Source organism: Ambystoma mexicanum, chromosome 5q (genome assembly GCF_040938575.1).
Source record: "Ambystoma mexicanum isolate Mex_15411 chromosome 5q, UKY_AmexF1_1, whole genome shotgun sequence".
Classification (NCBI taxonomy): domain Eukaryota; kingdom Metazoa; phylum Chordata; class Amphibia; order Caudata; family Ambystomatidae; genus Ambystoma; species Ambystoma mexicanum.
Window position 1 is genome coordinate 587400535 of NC_090933.1, and position 17848 is coordinate 587418382.

General features: G+C 45.5%; 1 protein-coding gene across 1 annotated transcript in view; it reads left to right on the forward strand.

Annotated features, from left to right (window-relative positions):
- Window positions 1–17848, forward strand: part of RP1 (RP1 axonemal microtubule associated) — an 809829-nt gene that overhangs the window by 643674 nt on the left and 148307 nt on the right. The window contains exon 15 of the mRNA XM_069621057.1: window positions 16338–16550. Coding sequence (XP_069477158.1) covers window positions 16338–16550 — 213 coding nt within the window. The remainder of the gene's footprint in view (window positions 1–16337; window positions 16551–17848) is intronic.

Below are 17848 nucleotides of genomic sequence, written 5' to 3' on the forward strand. Positions count from 1 at the left end.
TTTCCCGGGAGTAACATTAGACTGCGACCGCCATGATGGGGCCTCCTTTAACACAGTGCGTGCAAGGGTGTGGGATGCCTTGCGAGAAACGTTTCCAGATACGCCAGACTTACAGTCAGTAATGCAGTGTACAATGAATGATGGGGAGGAGGCTATGGATTACATTTTCCGGGTCCAAGAGATGTGGAGAGCAGAAACGGGCACGCCCTGGTATCAATCGACATCTTTATTTTATTTCATTATAAAAAGTGGGCTCCCAAAGGAAGTGCAAAAGGCGCTCGACAAGATAGCAGGTATTGAAGCGAAGGGATGGCCTGAGATTCAGAGTATAATAGTACACCATTGTAAGAGAATAAAGGAAAGGGAGAAGGAGGTGGCGCAGAAGAGATTGGCAGACGAAGCAAAACTAGTACAGACAAAGTTGGTGAAGGTCGCAGCGGCTGTAGCCGCACTCCCCCACTACAGGGAGGGAGATGAGGAGGAGGAGGGGCTGATAGCAATACAAGGAAGGGTGGCAACTAATTGGGTTGGAGCAGGACAGCGGCAGTGGAACGAGCAGGAACAAGGTGGAGGTCCGCAGTGGCAAGAGTGGACCCCTCAAGGGGGACGAGGTGGGTACAGGGGCCGAAGAGGAGGTGGACCGGGATACGGAGGAATGGGAGGAAATGGATGGCAGGGCCCTAGAGGTGCACAAGGGAGTTGCTGGAACTGCGGAAGATGGGGGCATTACTCTAGGGAGTGCAGAGCCAGACCCAACAACGGGTTCCAAGAGGTAGAACAGTATGGCCATCCCCACCCGGGGAGCCCATATGGTCTTCCGATGGGACAACAACAACCGAGAAACCCAGGCCAAGGTAATAATGAGCAGCAACGGGGGCACCAGTATAGAACACAGAACCACCCACAAAACAATGACAATACGCAGTACACGCCAGGCAACCCTTTCGCGACAACAGCAAACGGGGCCCCCACACCAGCACCCTACAACGGCGTGTCAGTGGTTTCAGGAAGTGTCTTTAATCAAGGGGGGGCGATGAGGCACCCCGCATAGGACAGCCCACAGAGAACACTTGCATGTCCAGTTCTATCTACAACCTACAATGCAGCAGAGGAACCATTGGTAGGGGTGCAGATAGGAGACAAGCAGTTCATATTCATGGTTGATTCGGGAGCGGAGAAATCATGTATCCGGGAGGGCCGGTTCCCGTTATCTAACAGGAAGTTAGAGACGCAGGGGTTCTCTGGGGCTGTAATTGAAGTTCCTTACACAGAAGCATTGGATGTAACAGTGGGGGGTAAGACTGTAAAGACACCCTTACTGTATTATGAACACTCACCAATAAATTTATTAGGGAGGGATCTCCTGAGTAAACTTAACATGACCATATCATTTACCGAGAGAGGAATAGTGTGTTCAACACCCAGAATATGCCCCTTGCATGCGATGTTGGTAGTGCAAGCCTACACAACCACACAAGAAATACGAGGGTTGCTGGAAAATGAGGAAATGTTTATTGAAGGGCTGAAGACATTGGCCCTCATAATTCCAGAGCTGAGAAGAATGGACTGGAGGATTCCAGCGGAGTTCCTCTTCCGCCCCATAGTGTGCCCCGACACAGCACCAGGATCAGTGGTATCATTAGACTTGCACGCTGTACAGGTATCAGCGAAAAGGATTGCTGTGATTGGAATAGATAGGGAAGGATGTGAGTGGCGTACAGTACTGTGTACAAATGCCAACATCGCCCTAAGAGAGTTAACAGATGAGGATCTCTTTTCAGAGACAGAAGGGGATGGTGAAATAATAATGGAAATAGCGATGCCCTGTGACATTTTGATTCAAGCCAGGGAAACCCCCGTCCAATTGATGGCAGTGGTAGGAGCACCGCCGTCATTTTTTGATGACGACATGAGGCTCGGACCAAATAATTTGTGGACAACAGGCCCCCATGATGTAGGACTGTTGCATGGAGTACAACCTGTGGTAATAAAGCTAAAGCAAGGAGCAATTTTACCCCGAGTGAAACAGTATCCATTGTTCCGTGAGGCTGAAGAAGGGATAAAAGAGACAATAAATGCACTACTAGCACAAGGGATAATAGTGCCTTCAACCTCCCCATGTAACACATGTATTTATCCAATCAAAAAAGCAAAAGGAGGGTCTTGGAGGATGATACAGGATTTACGCCCCCTAAATGATGTAATTCAGAAAGAGTTCCCTTTGGTCCCGAACCCTGCATCAATATTATGCAGCATCCCAAAACTGGCATCACACTTCACAGTAGTAGACTTGAAAAACGCATTTTTCTCACCCCAATGGCTGAAGAGAGTAGATACCTGACAGCATTTACACTGGGGGGAAAAAGATATGAACACTGCAGATTACCACAGGGATACTGTGAGAGCCCAAGCATATTCAACCGCATATTGCATGAAGACTTGGGAAACCTATCAGTTGTGAGTACAATCATTCAGTACGTAGACGATTTACTAGTGTGTGCACAAGACGAAGAAACATGTAGAAAGGATTCGACAACGCTCCTGACTCTATTGGCCAATAAGGGGTACAAGGTAGACAAGGAGAAACTACAGTACTGCCTGACAGAGGTCTTATACTTGGGACAGCTGATATCGAAAGATGGAAAAAGAATAATCCCTGACAGGGTAGAAGCGATAAGATCAGTAGCAGAACCCACAACAGTGAAAGAGATGCAGAAATTCTTGGGAATGTGCAACTATTGCCGAGCATGGATATTAGACTATGCAGCATACATGAGACCCCTACTACAAGCACTCAAAGAAGCACAACAGGAAAATAAAAAGATTGAATGGTCAGAAGAAATGAGCGCGTCATTCAAATCATTAAAAGAATTAATTTCAAGCGCTCCAGTGCTAGCCAACCCTGATTATGGACGCAAATTTTACCTATTCTCACACTGCAAGGGAACACTCATGACAGCTGTTCTGACACAAAAGACGTCCCTGGGACACAAGCCTTTGGCATACTATAGTGGTACTTTAGATGCTGTAATGGAAGGCCATTTCGCGTGCGAGCAATCACTCGCTGCAGCCGCGTTCGCGATTGAGAAAAGTGCCACAATAGTAATGGGTTGCCCTGTAACATTGTTTGTGGAACATTCATTATTTGCAATCCTTGAGAGGTCAAAAGCACACTGACAACACAGAGGGCAACAGCTTATGAAATCATATTGTCCAGCACCAACATCCATGTGGTGCGATGCAAAACAGTAAACCCCGCGACATTCATTACAGAAGCATGCACACTAGAGGACATGCAGGACCACGATTGCGCAACCTACACAGGAGAACGAGGGGAGGACACAGTGGTGTGTGAGAACGCCCTGAGCGTGGGGGAAGTGTACTTTGTGGATGGGTCTGCATCGATTGATGTGGACACGGGAGAAAAACATGTTGGCATGGCAGTGGTGAGGTTAGAGGACGGTGAATATGAAACACTGGTACAGTACCGCCTCCCATCACATTACTCCGCACAAGCAGCAGAACTGATTGCGCTCATAGAAGCACTATATGCAGCAAAGGGTTGCGCAGTAACAATATATACAGACTCAGCTTACATGACAACGACAGTACATGGGGGGCTAGCAAGATGGGGGCGGAGGGGATTCCGACGGGCAGACGGAACACCAGTACAGCATGCAGAATTGTTGAAAGAATTAATTGAGGCCCTACGAAACCCTACTGCTGTAGCAATAGTGAAGTGCCAAGCACATACATCCAACACAGACGTTGTGTCTTTGGGAAACGCGGCAGCAGACGCTGCCGCCAAGAAGGCGTCCTATTTTCAGAAATATGAAACAGGTGAGTACATGTTGCAGCACAAGACAAACGAAGAGCCCCCAGACTGGTACAACATGATGCCTATATCACAAATACTAGAGTTGCAGGAAGGAGCTAGTGCAGACGAAAAATTGATGTGGACAAAACGAGGGTGCAGCAAGTCGGGGACTGACTTACTGTGGCGGCAAAATAACTCAGGAAAAGTGGTAATGCCAATCAAGTTACTAGAAATTGCGTTTCAACAACTACACTTCCCTGCACACAATACCAAACAGCACATCGCAGCAGAAATACAGGAAGAATGGTTTGTGTCCTGCCTCCAGGAACACGTATCTCGATTAGCGATGGAGTGCACAACATGTCAGATATACAATTCAGGAATGACATTACGCACACTCCGGGGAACAATTCCAAAACCCGTTGGCCCATTCAGAGAACTACATATTGATTACGCAGACATGGGAGAAAGATGTAATGGAGCACGGTACATGATCGTGGTTGTATGCCCATTCTCAAGGTGGGTGGAAGCAGGACCGTGTGCACCACCTGATGCCAAAAGCGCTGCAAAGTTCCTAGTGAGGGAAGTGTTCCCGCGCTGGGGAATTTGTGACATTATTCGCTCAGATAATGGCACTCACTTTGTAAATGAGCTTTTCAAGGAAGTCACTCCCTTATTGGGAATAAAACATAAATTGTGTTCGATTTACCATCCTCAAAGTAATGGCGTAGTGGAAAAGATGAACGGACTGTTAAAAGGAAGGCTATCAAAACTGTGCTTTTCATTGAAAAAGAATTGGATTTACTGTCTGCCCCTTGCGCTATTCGAGCTGAGAAATCAGCCAAGCAAAGACCACCATTTGTCCCCGCACGAGATCGTGACTGGGAGACGAATGTGCACAGCACACTCTCCACTGCGCGAACATTCAGACGCACACAGAAGCGCTGCGATATTGGGAGAAGAGTTCACAGACTATTTGAAGAAATTGACAAGGTCAGCGCGCGCAATATCAAGGCAGCTCTCTCCACCCTTCACTAGAGAGGAGGGAAACATAACAGGGTCTGTCACGGAGCCTGAGCAACAGCTACAGCTGATGCCAGGCGAATTGATTTATGTCAGGAGTTTTGTGCGTCGATGGAATGCTCCACGGTTCCATGGCCCCTACGAGGTAGTGTTCTGCACGCCCACGGCAGTAAAAGTGAAGGACCTGAGGTACTGGGTACACTTGACAGATGTACGGAAAGCATATAGTAATGTGCAAGAGGAGGTAGATGAGGAGGTACAGACAACAGCAAACGATGCATCTGAGCAGAATGTTTGAATATGAACTTTTGTATGTGTGGCAGTAGTGAACCTGAATGGGAAAATGGCTGATAAGTATACTAGCATTCTTTTTAAAAATGTTACTGAAAAAAAAAAAATGTTTTTGTTTTTCCTTTTTTATCGTGTAGAGTTATATGCAATTAATGGAGTGATCAAATTATGAGTGTTTTACACCCTTGTCTGTGAATACCCTTCCCCGCAACCCTACCCGCTTCCATTCCTCGTCAATATCTAACTGGCACTGGTAGTGCCCACAAAATGTTTACATTCATGCACTTAATGCACTTTTATATCTCGAACAGGAACTACCATAGCATCTAACGGGCAGCCTGCAACTGATACATTTACTAGAATTAGAGAGTGGTTAACTGAGAAATGCAGATATTCGTATGAATGTGGATTATCAGTGTGTATTACGTTGTTTTTTACACTAATGATTGGCCTGGTTACATACTGGTTCATAGCGTTTATCTCTATCGAGATAAACGAGGGAGGAGGGACTAACAGCACTACTGTAAGTAATGCAACCACAAGTGTAAATACTAAGGAAGGTGACTTCTTGGTATGGGACGGGACGAAACTTGTGTGGGGTTATTATACAACGACATCCAATGCTGTCATGTTAAAAAACGAAGAACTACAGGGTGAAATGCAAAATAACACAGTGTCCCCGCCAAAGATATCTAATTACAATGCTCACAGTCTGAACGACCGAAACCCCTCCGCCATATCCTGGTTGTATAACACCCCTACCAGCCAACCTGCCCCCATAGCTACAGACACGTTGTCAAATAATAGAATGGAAGAAAATGGAAGAATGAAAGCAACACATGAAATACTATATGATGATTGGGTGAAGGGGGGCGGGAAGGAGAAAGGGGGGTCTACTGTATCTATCACTCCTGAAGCCGGGACGTAAATTAGGAAGAGAAGTAACAGGAGAAAAAGAGGAGCGGAAAGGAGGAAGTATGATGAGTACTATGGGTTGGGATTAGATAGACTGGAAGACCCACGACACCCCCACCAGACTAATAAATGATATGCGGATATGAGTGCAACAGCTAAACAAACAACAAACGAGAGCTGCTATGTCTGCTCCCTCATTCCCCATGCTTCAGGTACACCCAAAGTATTGCTACCCAAAGAGTTGCCAATTATAGATGCCCAGTGTCTCCTTCATCTTACGTTGTGCAGGATTAAGAACACCTTCCAGGCACATGAAGTTACTTTTAGAATGCTGCAGAACGAGAAAACTTGCTACCCGAAGGCGGCAGGGGTGGTATGTCTGGAGGAACCATTTTTTGTGATACAAGGGACACTTTTTTCGGATAACAAGTGGAAGGATGAAGAAGTAATGTGTAAAGCTGAAGCACTGAGAGGTGTGGCACCAGAGAAAGTACAATGGATAGAAGAAACGTGCACACCAGTATGGAAGGAACACATCTCAAAACTAACTTGGGTAACCGCCATTGAAAAACCCTTCAAACTGCAAAACAAAATAGACTATGAACTATGTTTTAAAGGAGAGGGGAAAACCTCTATGGGGACAAACAAAAACTGTAACAAAACCCTCACCATCCCAGATCTGAGAAAAGGGACAGCGGCCCTGATGGACACGTACTGGGTATGCGGCAACCAGGCATACCTGCACCTTCCCTCGTCATGGAGTGGCAGCTGCTCAATGGCTACCTTGCACTCAGCCCTAATGGTTTTACCAGAAAGCCACATCGATGGGAGCAAAACGACACAGGAACGCATACAACAGAGTGCAGCCCAGCCAACTGCGGAGTCACAGATGTATGTCCTGTCTTCCGGGAGCAAGGAAGAGGTGCTGACCCGTAACAAACGAGCATCAAACTACATATCAAAGGCATCATCAGAACTGTTGGCTCAGATCCCAGATAGATATCGATTATTCAGCTCAGCAGAAACATTCTTCGCTTCCCTCATCTCAAGTGTCCAAGCAAGGGCAAACGCAAAATGGCTCCAGATAACACGTTGGGAATCGATTCAGCTGGCCAATGACACTGAAGAAGGGTTCAACGTCATAAAAGTGGAACTAAGGGCTTTACGGCTGATGACAATGCAGAACAGGTATGTCTTGGACCTGCTGACGGCGATGGATGGAGGTGTTTGCCGAAAAATTGGAAGTGCCTGCTGCACTTTCGTACCTTCCGAAGATGCAGAAAACGGCTCCCTGTCCCATGTGATCGAAGCAGTACACAACCTAGGAGAAAAAATGAAAATGGAGGGCGGAGCCGAAGATAGTACGTGGTTCGACAACATCTTCTCCTGGGTCCCCTCCTGGCTTGGAACGACTGTGAAATTTTTGATGCCAGCTGTGGTGTTCCTCCTTTTAATTTTTTGCATGTGCCAGGTTGGTCTTCGATGTTGTGCTAACGCAGTACCTAATGGTGCAATGATGATGGTGACAATGGGCAACACCCGTGGGACGATGCAAACTATGCAGGAAGTGCAGGTACAAACCGGAACTGATGATACACCCAGGTATCAGCTAGTGCCCAGGTATCATGATAAGGATATCATAGACAAATTATGGCACACCACCGTCAGAGAGCCCCGTATACTAGAATGTTACCAGGAGGTGTGGGTAGACTTGGAAGGAGAGGGCGGATGTATATACCTAACCTGTACCCCAGATGAATACGCTAGGAGGGGTGAAAGCTTAAGTGGGGTGTGCAGAGCCTGGATGCCGATAAAAGGCACACCAGCATGGGATGAGGCAGTTATGGACGAAGAAGAGTGTAGGAGATTGAATGAGTTAAAGAATTTGTTACTTAAGTAACGAAAGGGGGGAAATGTAGGGGAGGAGTGGTCCAAAAGACCCCCCCTTGCCTACTTCCCCTCCCCAGGTGAGGGCCCTGGCTCATTGGGCGTTCCCTCAGACCACCCGGGCCTAGGTGGTGGGGGGTTCACTTGCTGAAGACATTGCCCACATGTATTGAATTTAGCTAGGCCCAGAAACCATTTTGACTATCAAAGATGGTGTGAGCCCAGCGCACTGTAGCGCGGCCCCCACCCTCGGAGAGTTTCAATTATCCCTGTCGGCGCAGCACCCTGGCAGATCCGCTGTGAGCCTGTTCCCATGAATAAAACGGACATGAGCTAGCAGAAGATACTAACACTGTAACATTTCACGTCCTGAGTGTATCACTGCTCCCAGCATGACCCGGTCAGCAAGGCCTGGGTGGTGGGGAGAATTGCAGGAAAATACCCAAATACAAATGTCAAAAACTACTTTTAATTCGTATATCCTTCCCATAAAACTACTTCTACTAAAGAAACCTGTAAAACTGTGTAATGATTGTAAGAAACGCATGTTTACATGACACCAGCACTGAAGGACCCACACCCCTGTAGGGGTGTGCAAATGATAAAAGCATTCTGGGGGATTATTCCCTATGTGTATCATTGAAAACTGTACACCTCGCGGTCCCGCGCCATAACTGAACTAATGCTGCTAGAGTACACAGGAAGACGACTGTAACCATATAGAGGGCGCATGTGAAGAATGTGCGAGAATGCACTTGTTATGCGTGTATGTCTAAGCCCCTTATGGGCCACCACCATCGCGTACGGTGGTGGGTCATTCTCTATGTACTCCACCAACTTCACTACTACCTCACTTACTGCAAATGTATATGCATATAACTAAATACTGTAATTGTTAAAACATAGTGTATAAATACGGTGCTCAGGCTGGACATGATAGAGACACATCCAGCAAAGTTGAAAATGTATTCAAACAAGTATTATAAAGTGTTCAAATGATTGTGATGTTTGCACCTCTAAAAGCCGGCAACACACGAGGAAGATACCTTTGTGAATATGTGCAAGGCCATTTCCCCTCCCACCCTGCGGAGACTGCCAAACATGAGAGCAGAGGCCCGGGCCGCGCTGCTCCACCTCCCCCAACTAGACTGGAGCCGCTTCAAAGATGTGTAGCCCCCGCTGCAGCACCCAAGGCCACGGCCCGCCACCTGAATAATTTACAGCACAGCAGTAAACCTCTGCCTGAACATACACTTCCAAAGGCGCCCCCTCGTAAACCCCACAACCCACCAGATCATCTTAGACTTATGGCCCTGTGCTATCAGGACACCCAATACTGTGGCAACACACAGCGGCATATTTATAACCACATCTAACAAGACAGGGAGGCATGTACCGCCCGTCCCATGCCCTGAAGCTTAGCCCCTCAACCTATGGCTCCGGTCAACAGGACACTGGTAACCATGCCCTGACGAATGGCCATCAGACCCTTCATAAGGTGCATTCCTCCTGTGTTGCATTAACCTGTAGAATAACTTATTGGAAGATTTACTAAAGAGGATAATATTGTAATGACTGAATGACTGCGGTGTGCATGGCCTAGGGCAAATAAGTCAGGAAAAGACATTCATCTCTGACACCGGCCGCGATGGCACAACAACACCACCCGGATGAACTCAGCCAGCCTGCCAGGCCCAGCCCAACCCACGAGGCTGACCAGTGACGTCCTTCAGACAAAGCCACCCGCATCGCAGCAGCACCTATAGTTAGTCAACGCCACCCAATCCCATTGAACTTGTGCCCCCTATAGTATGTAGGTTCTTATGATGTTTTTTTGTAATTATATACGCCTGTCTTTGCGATTGTCAGACAGAGCGCTCTCGGAGGTTGCAGAGTTCTTTGCAAGCCCTATTCTGATTGATAAACTCTCATTTAAAGCTCACCCGCACTCTGTCCTGGCTTTATTCCCAACTTGGGAGAGTCCGTCATTGTCTCTCATTGCGGGGAGGATCGTGCTGGCTGGGGACGCTCGCCTTCACTCTTCAGAGGTAAAGTAATCTCAACTGAGTGTATGCAGCGTGGACAAGTCCCATGCCTTACCTTAGGGGTGGATGGTCTGTTTCCAGGGTGCTAGGTACCCCCACCTGCTGTGTAACGCTGGGCCTAGGGGGGACATGGGCAGGATCCCCTGGCTATCCCTCTATGCCATTTGCAGAAGGCAGGTGCACGCTACATGGCAGTTAATGAAGTCCCTTTAAGGGTTATAATGACAGGTGCTGGTAGATCTACTGCCAAAAAAGTGATAACCATAAAAACCCTTGCCCCACCATGTTTCTAGGGGTTTACCCCAAAATACCAGGAAAAAACGCTGAATGCACATTTAGTGCTCATTCGGCCTGGTAGAAAAGACTGAAGCCCATAATACTGAACCAGGGGTTGCAGGGGAGTCCCCCACTTCCCTAGTTCGGTATTATGAGCTGAAGGAGTTGTGGGGTATCCCCTGCATACAATAAATGTCCAGTAGGGGACAAACAGCCAAAATCCCTAAAGCTTGAATTATCAAATGCGATCAAGTGGGCTTCGCAATTCGACCTTTTGGGATTCGGTTTGATAATGCAGATCTGTTTCTAGTAGGATATGAGCAGCATGAGTCATAGCTTCAAATGTGTAACCAGGCAGCGCAAGTAATGTATCTAATCCATTATGTCAAGTGAGCCCCTATAGGCTCAGTTTGTGTGTTGCTGTGACACAGCAGTCCTGGGAAGGTTCCTGTCTGATCGGAGCAAATCCGAGTGAATGTAGCTGGCGTCTCCAGGAGCTGGCAGGAGATGCCAGCAACATTTGTTCAGATTTGCTCTGACCAGACAGGAACCTTCCACATGGGGATCCTTATACACCCGCATTTTATGCACTTTGCTTACCAGGCGGCATTACCCAGCCGACCGCGCTGCTTATGCTGCGTGCATTAAGAACATTCAGCGCCCAGGTTTCCAATTAGCGTTCCTGCACCAAATCATGACACTAATCCTGCTGCCACCAGACAGATTAGATCTGTGTTTTTGTCCAGTTGGCCACGTAATGACATCAGATTGATTGAGGGTGTCACCCCTTCAACTTCCCGTGCTCCAGCCTCGAGCAGACACGCACATGCAGAACACCCAGATGACCCAGTCTACTTGTCCTGACGAAGGCCCCCATAAGAAAGGCTGACATTTGAGCACCAGAAGGGCCGAAACACCAGACTTTCTGAGTCACAGAAAAACAAGAGGGGGCGAGGCTCGTACTCCAGTTCGCAGCCAATATACTACCTGAAACAAAAATTACTGGGTTGAATCCCAAAGGTTTACAGTACATTCACAGGGTTAAATCCCATCTGCTGCCAAAATGTTCATAGGGTTGAATCCCTTCAGCTGCATTTGTAATGCTGTTCTCCATGTTCACATGGTTGAATCCCTTCAGCTATATTTGCACTGCTGTTCGCCTCCTAGCGCTTTCATGTCTCCAACACTTATCAGGGAGGCTGTGTGGCTTATCTTTCCAGGTGATTTCAATATAATTGCTATTGCAGTCTCTAAGGATTATGGTAGCTGCAGTGAAACCATTTTAACAATTCAGGTGACCAGGAAATGACTCCCCTCCAGAAGCACACATCTTACACTTAATTGTGAATTTTTTGGACACTTGGAGGAGCACAACAGTGCAAAAAAGGAATCAACCCTGTGCACAATTGGGCAGTAATAGGGATTTAACCCTGTGAATATTTTGGACACTTTGGGATTTAACAGTATGATTGTTTTTGGACACTTGTTCAGGTAATATATTGGCCAGGAATTGGAGTGCGCGCCTCACCCCTGCTTTTTTGAACATTTAACTTGTGGAGATCCAGACTCCAGAGGCTACAGCACCAGGGTTATTTTGCCCTACACTGGAGAGCCATAATCATGGTTTCCCCCCCTCCCCTGCTAAGGGTATGATGTGTGTGTAGGAGGGGAGTCTTTCATTGGTCACCTGAATTGTTTAAATGGGTTCACTACATTGACCATAATTCCTGGAGACTGCAACTGCATTTATATTGGTTTCATCTGCATTGAATGGCACCTCAGCCTCCCTGATCAGTTTGCAGATACGAAAGCACTTGGAGGAGTAAAGCAGTACAAGAAGGGAATCGACCCTGTGAACGATTGGGCAGTAATTGGGATTTAACCCTGTGAATATTTTGAACACTGGGATTTAACCCTATGGTTGTTTTTGGACACATTTACAGGTAATATATTGGCCAGGAATTGGAGTGCGCGCCTCGCCCCTGCTTTTTTGAACATTTTCCGAGTCACAGTGCTGCGAAATACTCACTGTTTTTCTTGACTTTCTGAGTCACAGTGCAGCAAAATACTCACTGTTTTTCTTGACTTTCTGAGTCACAGTGCTGCAAAATACTCACTGTTTTTCTTGTAATTGTGTTCACGTGCACTTGCATTTTGTGTTATACCTGTTCATTTGTTATGACCTCTGTTTTGATGTACCTTGGCAGTAGGATATGTACTGTGAAAATCTTGTGTACTTCACTCCAAGCAATGTATCTTGGTGATATACTCATTGTAATTCACGTTGCCCTATCAATGCAATACTGCTGTTCTCTGTTGTGTCTCCCAATAGACATTTGTACATTTTAATTTTTAATGTATAATTTCGAAACAATGGAGGGCTGTGACCATCATTGATCGGAGTGATTTGCCTTCCCAACGTGCTTAAAGTGTTCTACTGACCCGTTCATTTGTGTCTAAGGACAATTTAACCCTCCTGGGTAGAATAGGGTCATGACCAGGAGACCTTTGTTTTGATCAGAGGTGGAGAGGTGACAGGGGGAGGAGAGTCAAAGAATGGGAGTAGAGTTCCTTCTAGAAATTAGCACATTGTGAACCACTGAGGAGACAGCTAAGCACGGGATGATAAGGGAAAGAGTGAGAGCGTTTATAGAAAGGGGCAGCATAGGAATACCAAACAAGTCTCCATGGTCTCCTCACTGGCCTTATTTCTGGTGGCAACTTTTGGGGCCCTGGCTTGGAAAAGTCAGAGCCTACCATTAGGTGTGGCCTAAATCCAGGAAATGGAAGCTCTGGCACAACTCTGAAGAAGAGAGGATATCACCAAGTTGTCAGAATCATACACAGAAGATGAGAACCCTTTGACTACAGAGCCACGAAAGAAAGTGTGACCATTCAACCCTGGGCCTGTGAGTGAATATGAACTGACAATGTCAATTGTTCATTCGCAATGGGAGTTTTCCCAGATAGGTGGAAAAACTCTATCATCAAATCTTTGTTAAAGACAACCCTCATGAGATCGCACAGTGTTGGGACATTGTGAAGCAATTTTGCAGCTTCCTTTCCTTTCCAAGCAACTGGAAAGAGCAGTGGTCACACAAATTCAATCATTCATGGAATCAAAAGGAATCTTGAATTAAAACCAACTCGGTATTAGACCTCGAAGAAGTGCAGAGATGGTCACTGCTTCTGTATTGGATAAAATGATAGAGAAAATAGAGAGGAAAAATCATGTGCTCTCATTCTTTTAGATTCCATGGTGGCATTCTATACAGTAGACCATCAAATCCTGTACACAAGACTATATAAGCCAGGTCTACGAGGCACTGACCTGCAATGGATTTACTCATTTCTAACCAACCGGACACAGGTGCAACTAAGCTCTTTCTCCTCAAAATCTCAACAGATGAGATACAGTGTCCCCAGGGATCATCATTATCACTGTGTCTGTTTAATCTCTCTCTCCAATCATTGATGGAGATATTTACCTCATCAGGGATCACATTTCTCAATTACGCAGACGATACCCAGCTCCTAGTCGATCTTAAACAAGAAGAGTATCAGACCTGCCATAAGACCTGCAGTACTCTCTGTTTAATTAAACACTGGATGGACAACACATTCTTAAAGATAAATCTTGACATGACAGGGATATTGGTCATCAATGAAAAAACAAATATTTTGTCTCCCTCAACTGGCTTGACAGTTTAGGAACCTATCCAAACCACAGTGACTAGATAAAAAACCTGGGAATCAAATCTCCAAGGTGATCTCTACATGTTTCCTCATGTTATGGAACAATAAGAAATGTAGTGCCCTTTTTAACATTCTCACATGAGATAATGGTGATGAATGCCCTTGTATTATCAAAGCTGGATTTTCGTAACAGTACATATTCGGGTCTTCCAAAATCATCTACTCAAAGACAACAATCTGTCCAGAATACAATGGCAGAATCCTTCTGAGAAAGAAAACATTTCACCACATCTCCCCAGCTCTACACACCCTACATTGGCAACCGGTTCACAGACGTATTGGATTCAAAAGCCTATGTATTGTGTTCAGAAGTCTTCAGCAGAGTTCCCCTCGCCAACAAATTTGAATCATATATGCTAGTCAGAACTTTAAAATAAGATAAAGACAAGCTGGTCGTTGTCCCTAAATACCATAGAGAAGGAATCAGAGGTCGTACCTTCCCAGTGCAGGCAGCAAAAAGATGGAATTCTCTCCCTCACTCACTTTGCATGAAACAATACCTATTGACCTTCGGAAAAAGTCTTGCAACGTTTTTATTTAAGCTACCATAAGCTAACATGTATTGCCTGACCTATATGAGACCTGCTAGATAGCTAAGATACTTATTTGGTGATAGTGCACTTTATACAACTTTCCACCTACCTACCTAGAACATATTATGTGTTACATACTTTCCTGTACCACTTTTTTTGTAAACCCTAGCAACCTAAGGTTTTGGGAGTAGGGAACAGGGGAGCATTACGAAAATATCCTAGTTTGGGGTATAGCGACTTTCTAATGACAACCTCAGCTCCTAGATCATTCTCTTTTAGGAAAGCATATTCTCAGTAGTACAGGAAGCTCCAAATTTCTCCCAAGAGATTCCATTGTTTGTTTCAGTTGTCCCCATTCTATAAATGTCCCTGAATAAGTGTTTACTTAAATTGAAATAGCGTCTTGGTCATGCATTGATCCTGTCTGTCTTTATGACAACCGGTTCTCTAATAGTTGTGTCTACGGGGTACCCTTAGTAGCTTGATAATCCAATTGTGTGTTGGATTGGAATTCCTTTGTAACTTGCTACTTACTGTGCACGAAACATATCATTTGTTGTAGATATGAATTTTATTTTTGTATAAACCCTGGATTTGTGTCTGATGATGTGTGAATCACATACATTTGCAGCTCCTGTACTTAACATACTCCCAGCTGGCAATATGGATTTCTTGATGCCTGACTGGAGAGTTGTTGACTGGCAAGGACCTACCTCTCGTTGTCCTTATGTCACAGTTTTATGTGACTCCTTTGTACATTGATTATCCCTGACTCCTCCACTCTTGAATATGATGTAAGATTAAAAGACAGAGTAGCCTTTCATCACATGCACGTATACCATTGGAAACAGGCCCATAGTTCTAGCAGCTCATTCCACATCACACTATGACATAGACCTATATCAAGCATCAAAATATCCAACACAGGTTCTCCTACATTCTGGAATATTCCAGGACTCTACACCTGTGCAGCTATCACAGGCCACTACTTTTACCAATGGTTGCCTGGCACTTGAAAGACTGGCATCTCCTGGCATGCTTCTATCACAGTAGCTACTCCCAGGAAGATATCACGTACAGCTGTCAAAGTGCACAACTGCTGACTCGTATATACCTAGCAAGTACTGATTTTCCCATTGGGTTAGAAAATCTTTCTGATTTACAGCCAATGGTGGACAGTGGAATTGAACGCTGGGTGGTATTTGTCAGGGAACTCTATCAATAAGAGTGCTATATACTTTACAAAACATATGTAAACATGCTTTGTTTTTTTAAAACAAATTATATGTTAAGTGTTTGGGGGTATGTGATGCAACCACACTTTTGAACATTGTCATCACTGTGTTGTGCTGTTTGTCAGTCCTGTGGGGCATGTAGTCAAAGTACTCATGTATGTTTAGTTGACTCTATTACAGAGGTATGTTCATTGAGTGCCCTTGATGTCATAACATGTGTAGTAATTAGGTGACAGTAACTAACTCCAGTGAAAAATGGCATGGTACGTTCCCCATCAGGAGATCACATTGACCGTTATAAAGATCCAACTGTAATCAGTCCAGCAGGCTACTTCTTCTAAAGCAGTGGTGGGGACGAGTGTTGGTACCCCCACTAGTGGGTGGGCAGCATCAGGTATATCAGGATCTGAAAGGGAACACAGACTGAGTCATTTCTACACCCCCTGATCCCCGTCCGCCTGCCCCCAGGTGCTCCATGGCCACATAGCTCTGCCACTATTGTGAAGTTGTTTACTTGTGTCTAATACATTTCTACTGCCTTGTGTCTCTTTATGTTAAGGGTGTCTTCCATGATGGTGCTATTGTCCTGCTCACAACAAACTGGTGCCAGGCCTTGTGCCTGAGACCTGATGGCAGCTGCACTGGGACCGGAAGTCACTCCGAGGTGTCGTTTTGGAAGGTTCATAAAGTCAGCTCTGGAGTCTGCATGTTTGAAAGCGTTGGAAGCCCAAGGATGTTCCTACGGATCCAAGGCGCACAGTGTGATGGGACAGTGAGTGGCAGCCATTGTTTACAGCTCGTGGATGTTCTTTTATAATGAATTACTGTGGTTATCCTAATCCCATGTTCGAGTCATGTTTTAAGTACGTTTCAGAGCAGAGTGATAACTATTCAAGAGCCTTGTAGTGCAAGGAGGACCGCAAACACAATAGCAGGGACGTTTTGTGCAAACTGTAAAGTCATATTCTAGCTGTCAGTAAAACTCGCATTTGAAAGCTCTCCTTCAGATAAAGAGGAGTCAAAGAACAGCACGTGTCCCGCAAGCAGAAATGTAAACTTGCAATGATAAGATGCAAAGAGTAGCAAAAGCAGAGACCGGGAGTGCACTGAATCCACTCTAGGCATTTCCCACTGCCGTAACATGCATGCTATTATAGGAGAATAGTTTCATTCTGGTCTCTTAGTGACTGCCAGCCTGTCCATGGGACCGAACTCTTAACACACATGAATCATACATAACACATGTCAAGCTGTGCCACGGGTTGTATGCTTTGGGTGCCATTTTCAATCTGCCCGTTCGTAAAATGCGTACATAAATCACATGCATTTTATGACCGAGCAGATTTTCAATGGGCTCCATTTCCAAACTCTCGTATCTGTCATAAGTGGTAGTAAAAATGGTAGCGATGATTACTGCCTGATTAACTACCTCGTGTGCCCGTCCTGTGTACTTTGCAGCATAGAGTAGATGGGGAGTGGAGCAGACTTTACAACTCTGCCCTCTTTTCCGATATGAATGATAAATCTGTCCAATTTGCGGTCACCATGAGTTTTCTATGGTGGCGCTTAACCAGTTATTTCTATGGAATCATGGATTGTGAGAGGCATTTACACCTCCAAAAAGGAATGGAAAAGTGAAGGGTAAAGGCCTAGTTTCTAGCCTTTATATTTCTACAAGGTTTTGGAAATGTAGAAAATGGCAGGGAGCGGCCATTTTGCACTTCAGTGCCACGACAGATTGGGCTTGATTTACAAAGAAAATGTTACAAGCTTTTTGTAAATCAGGCCCATTGTTCTCGCCAGTAAATTTAAAATGTATTAGTTTAAATTCCACCCCTCAGTCTGCTTTTTCTTGTAAATCTGAAAGCATTTCTGCCAGCATCTGATGGCCTTCTGGCAGAAATCCAATGGCTTGCTCTTCAATCGAACAGCTTTTAGCTGCTAAAAGCTGGCAAATTCCATAAGATTCCATGTAAATGTCTTAGTCTGTGCCTGCACATGGCGGCAGGCATCTACCATACGTTTGCATCTGCAGAAAGTGTAACATCGTAACTGCTGAACCCAAATGCA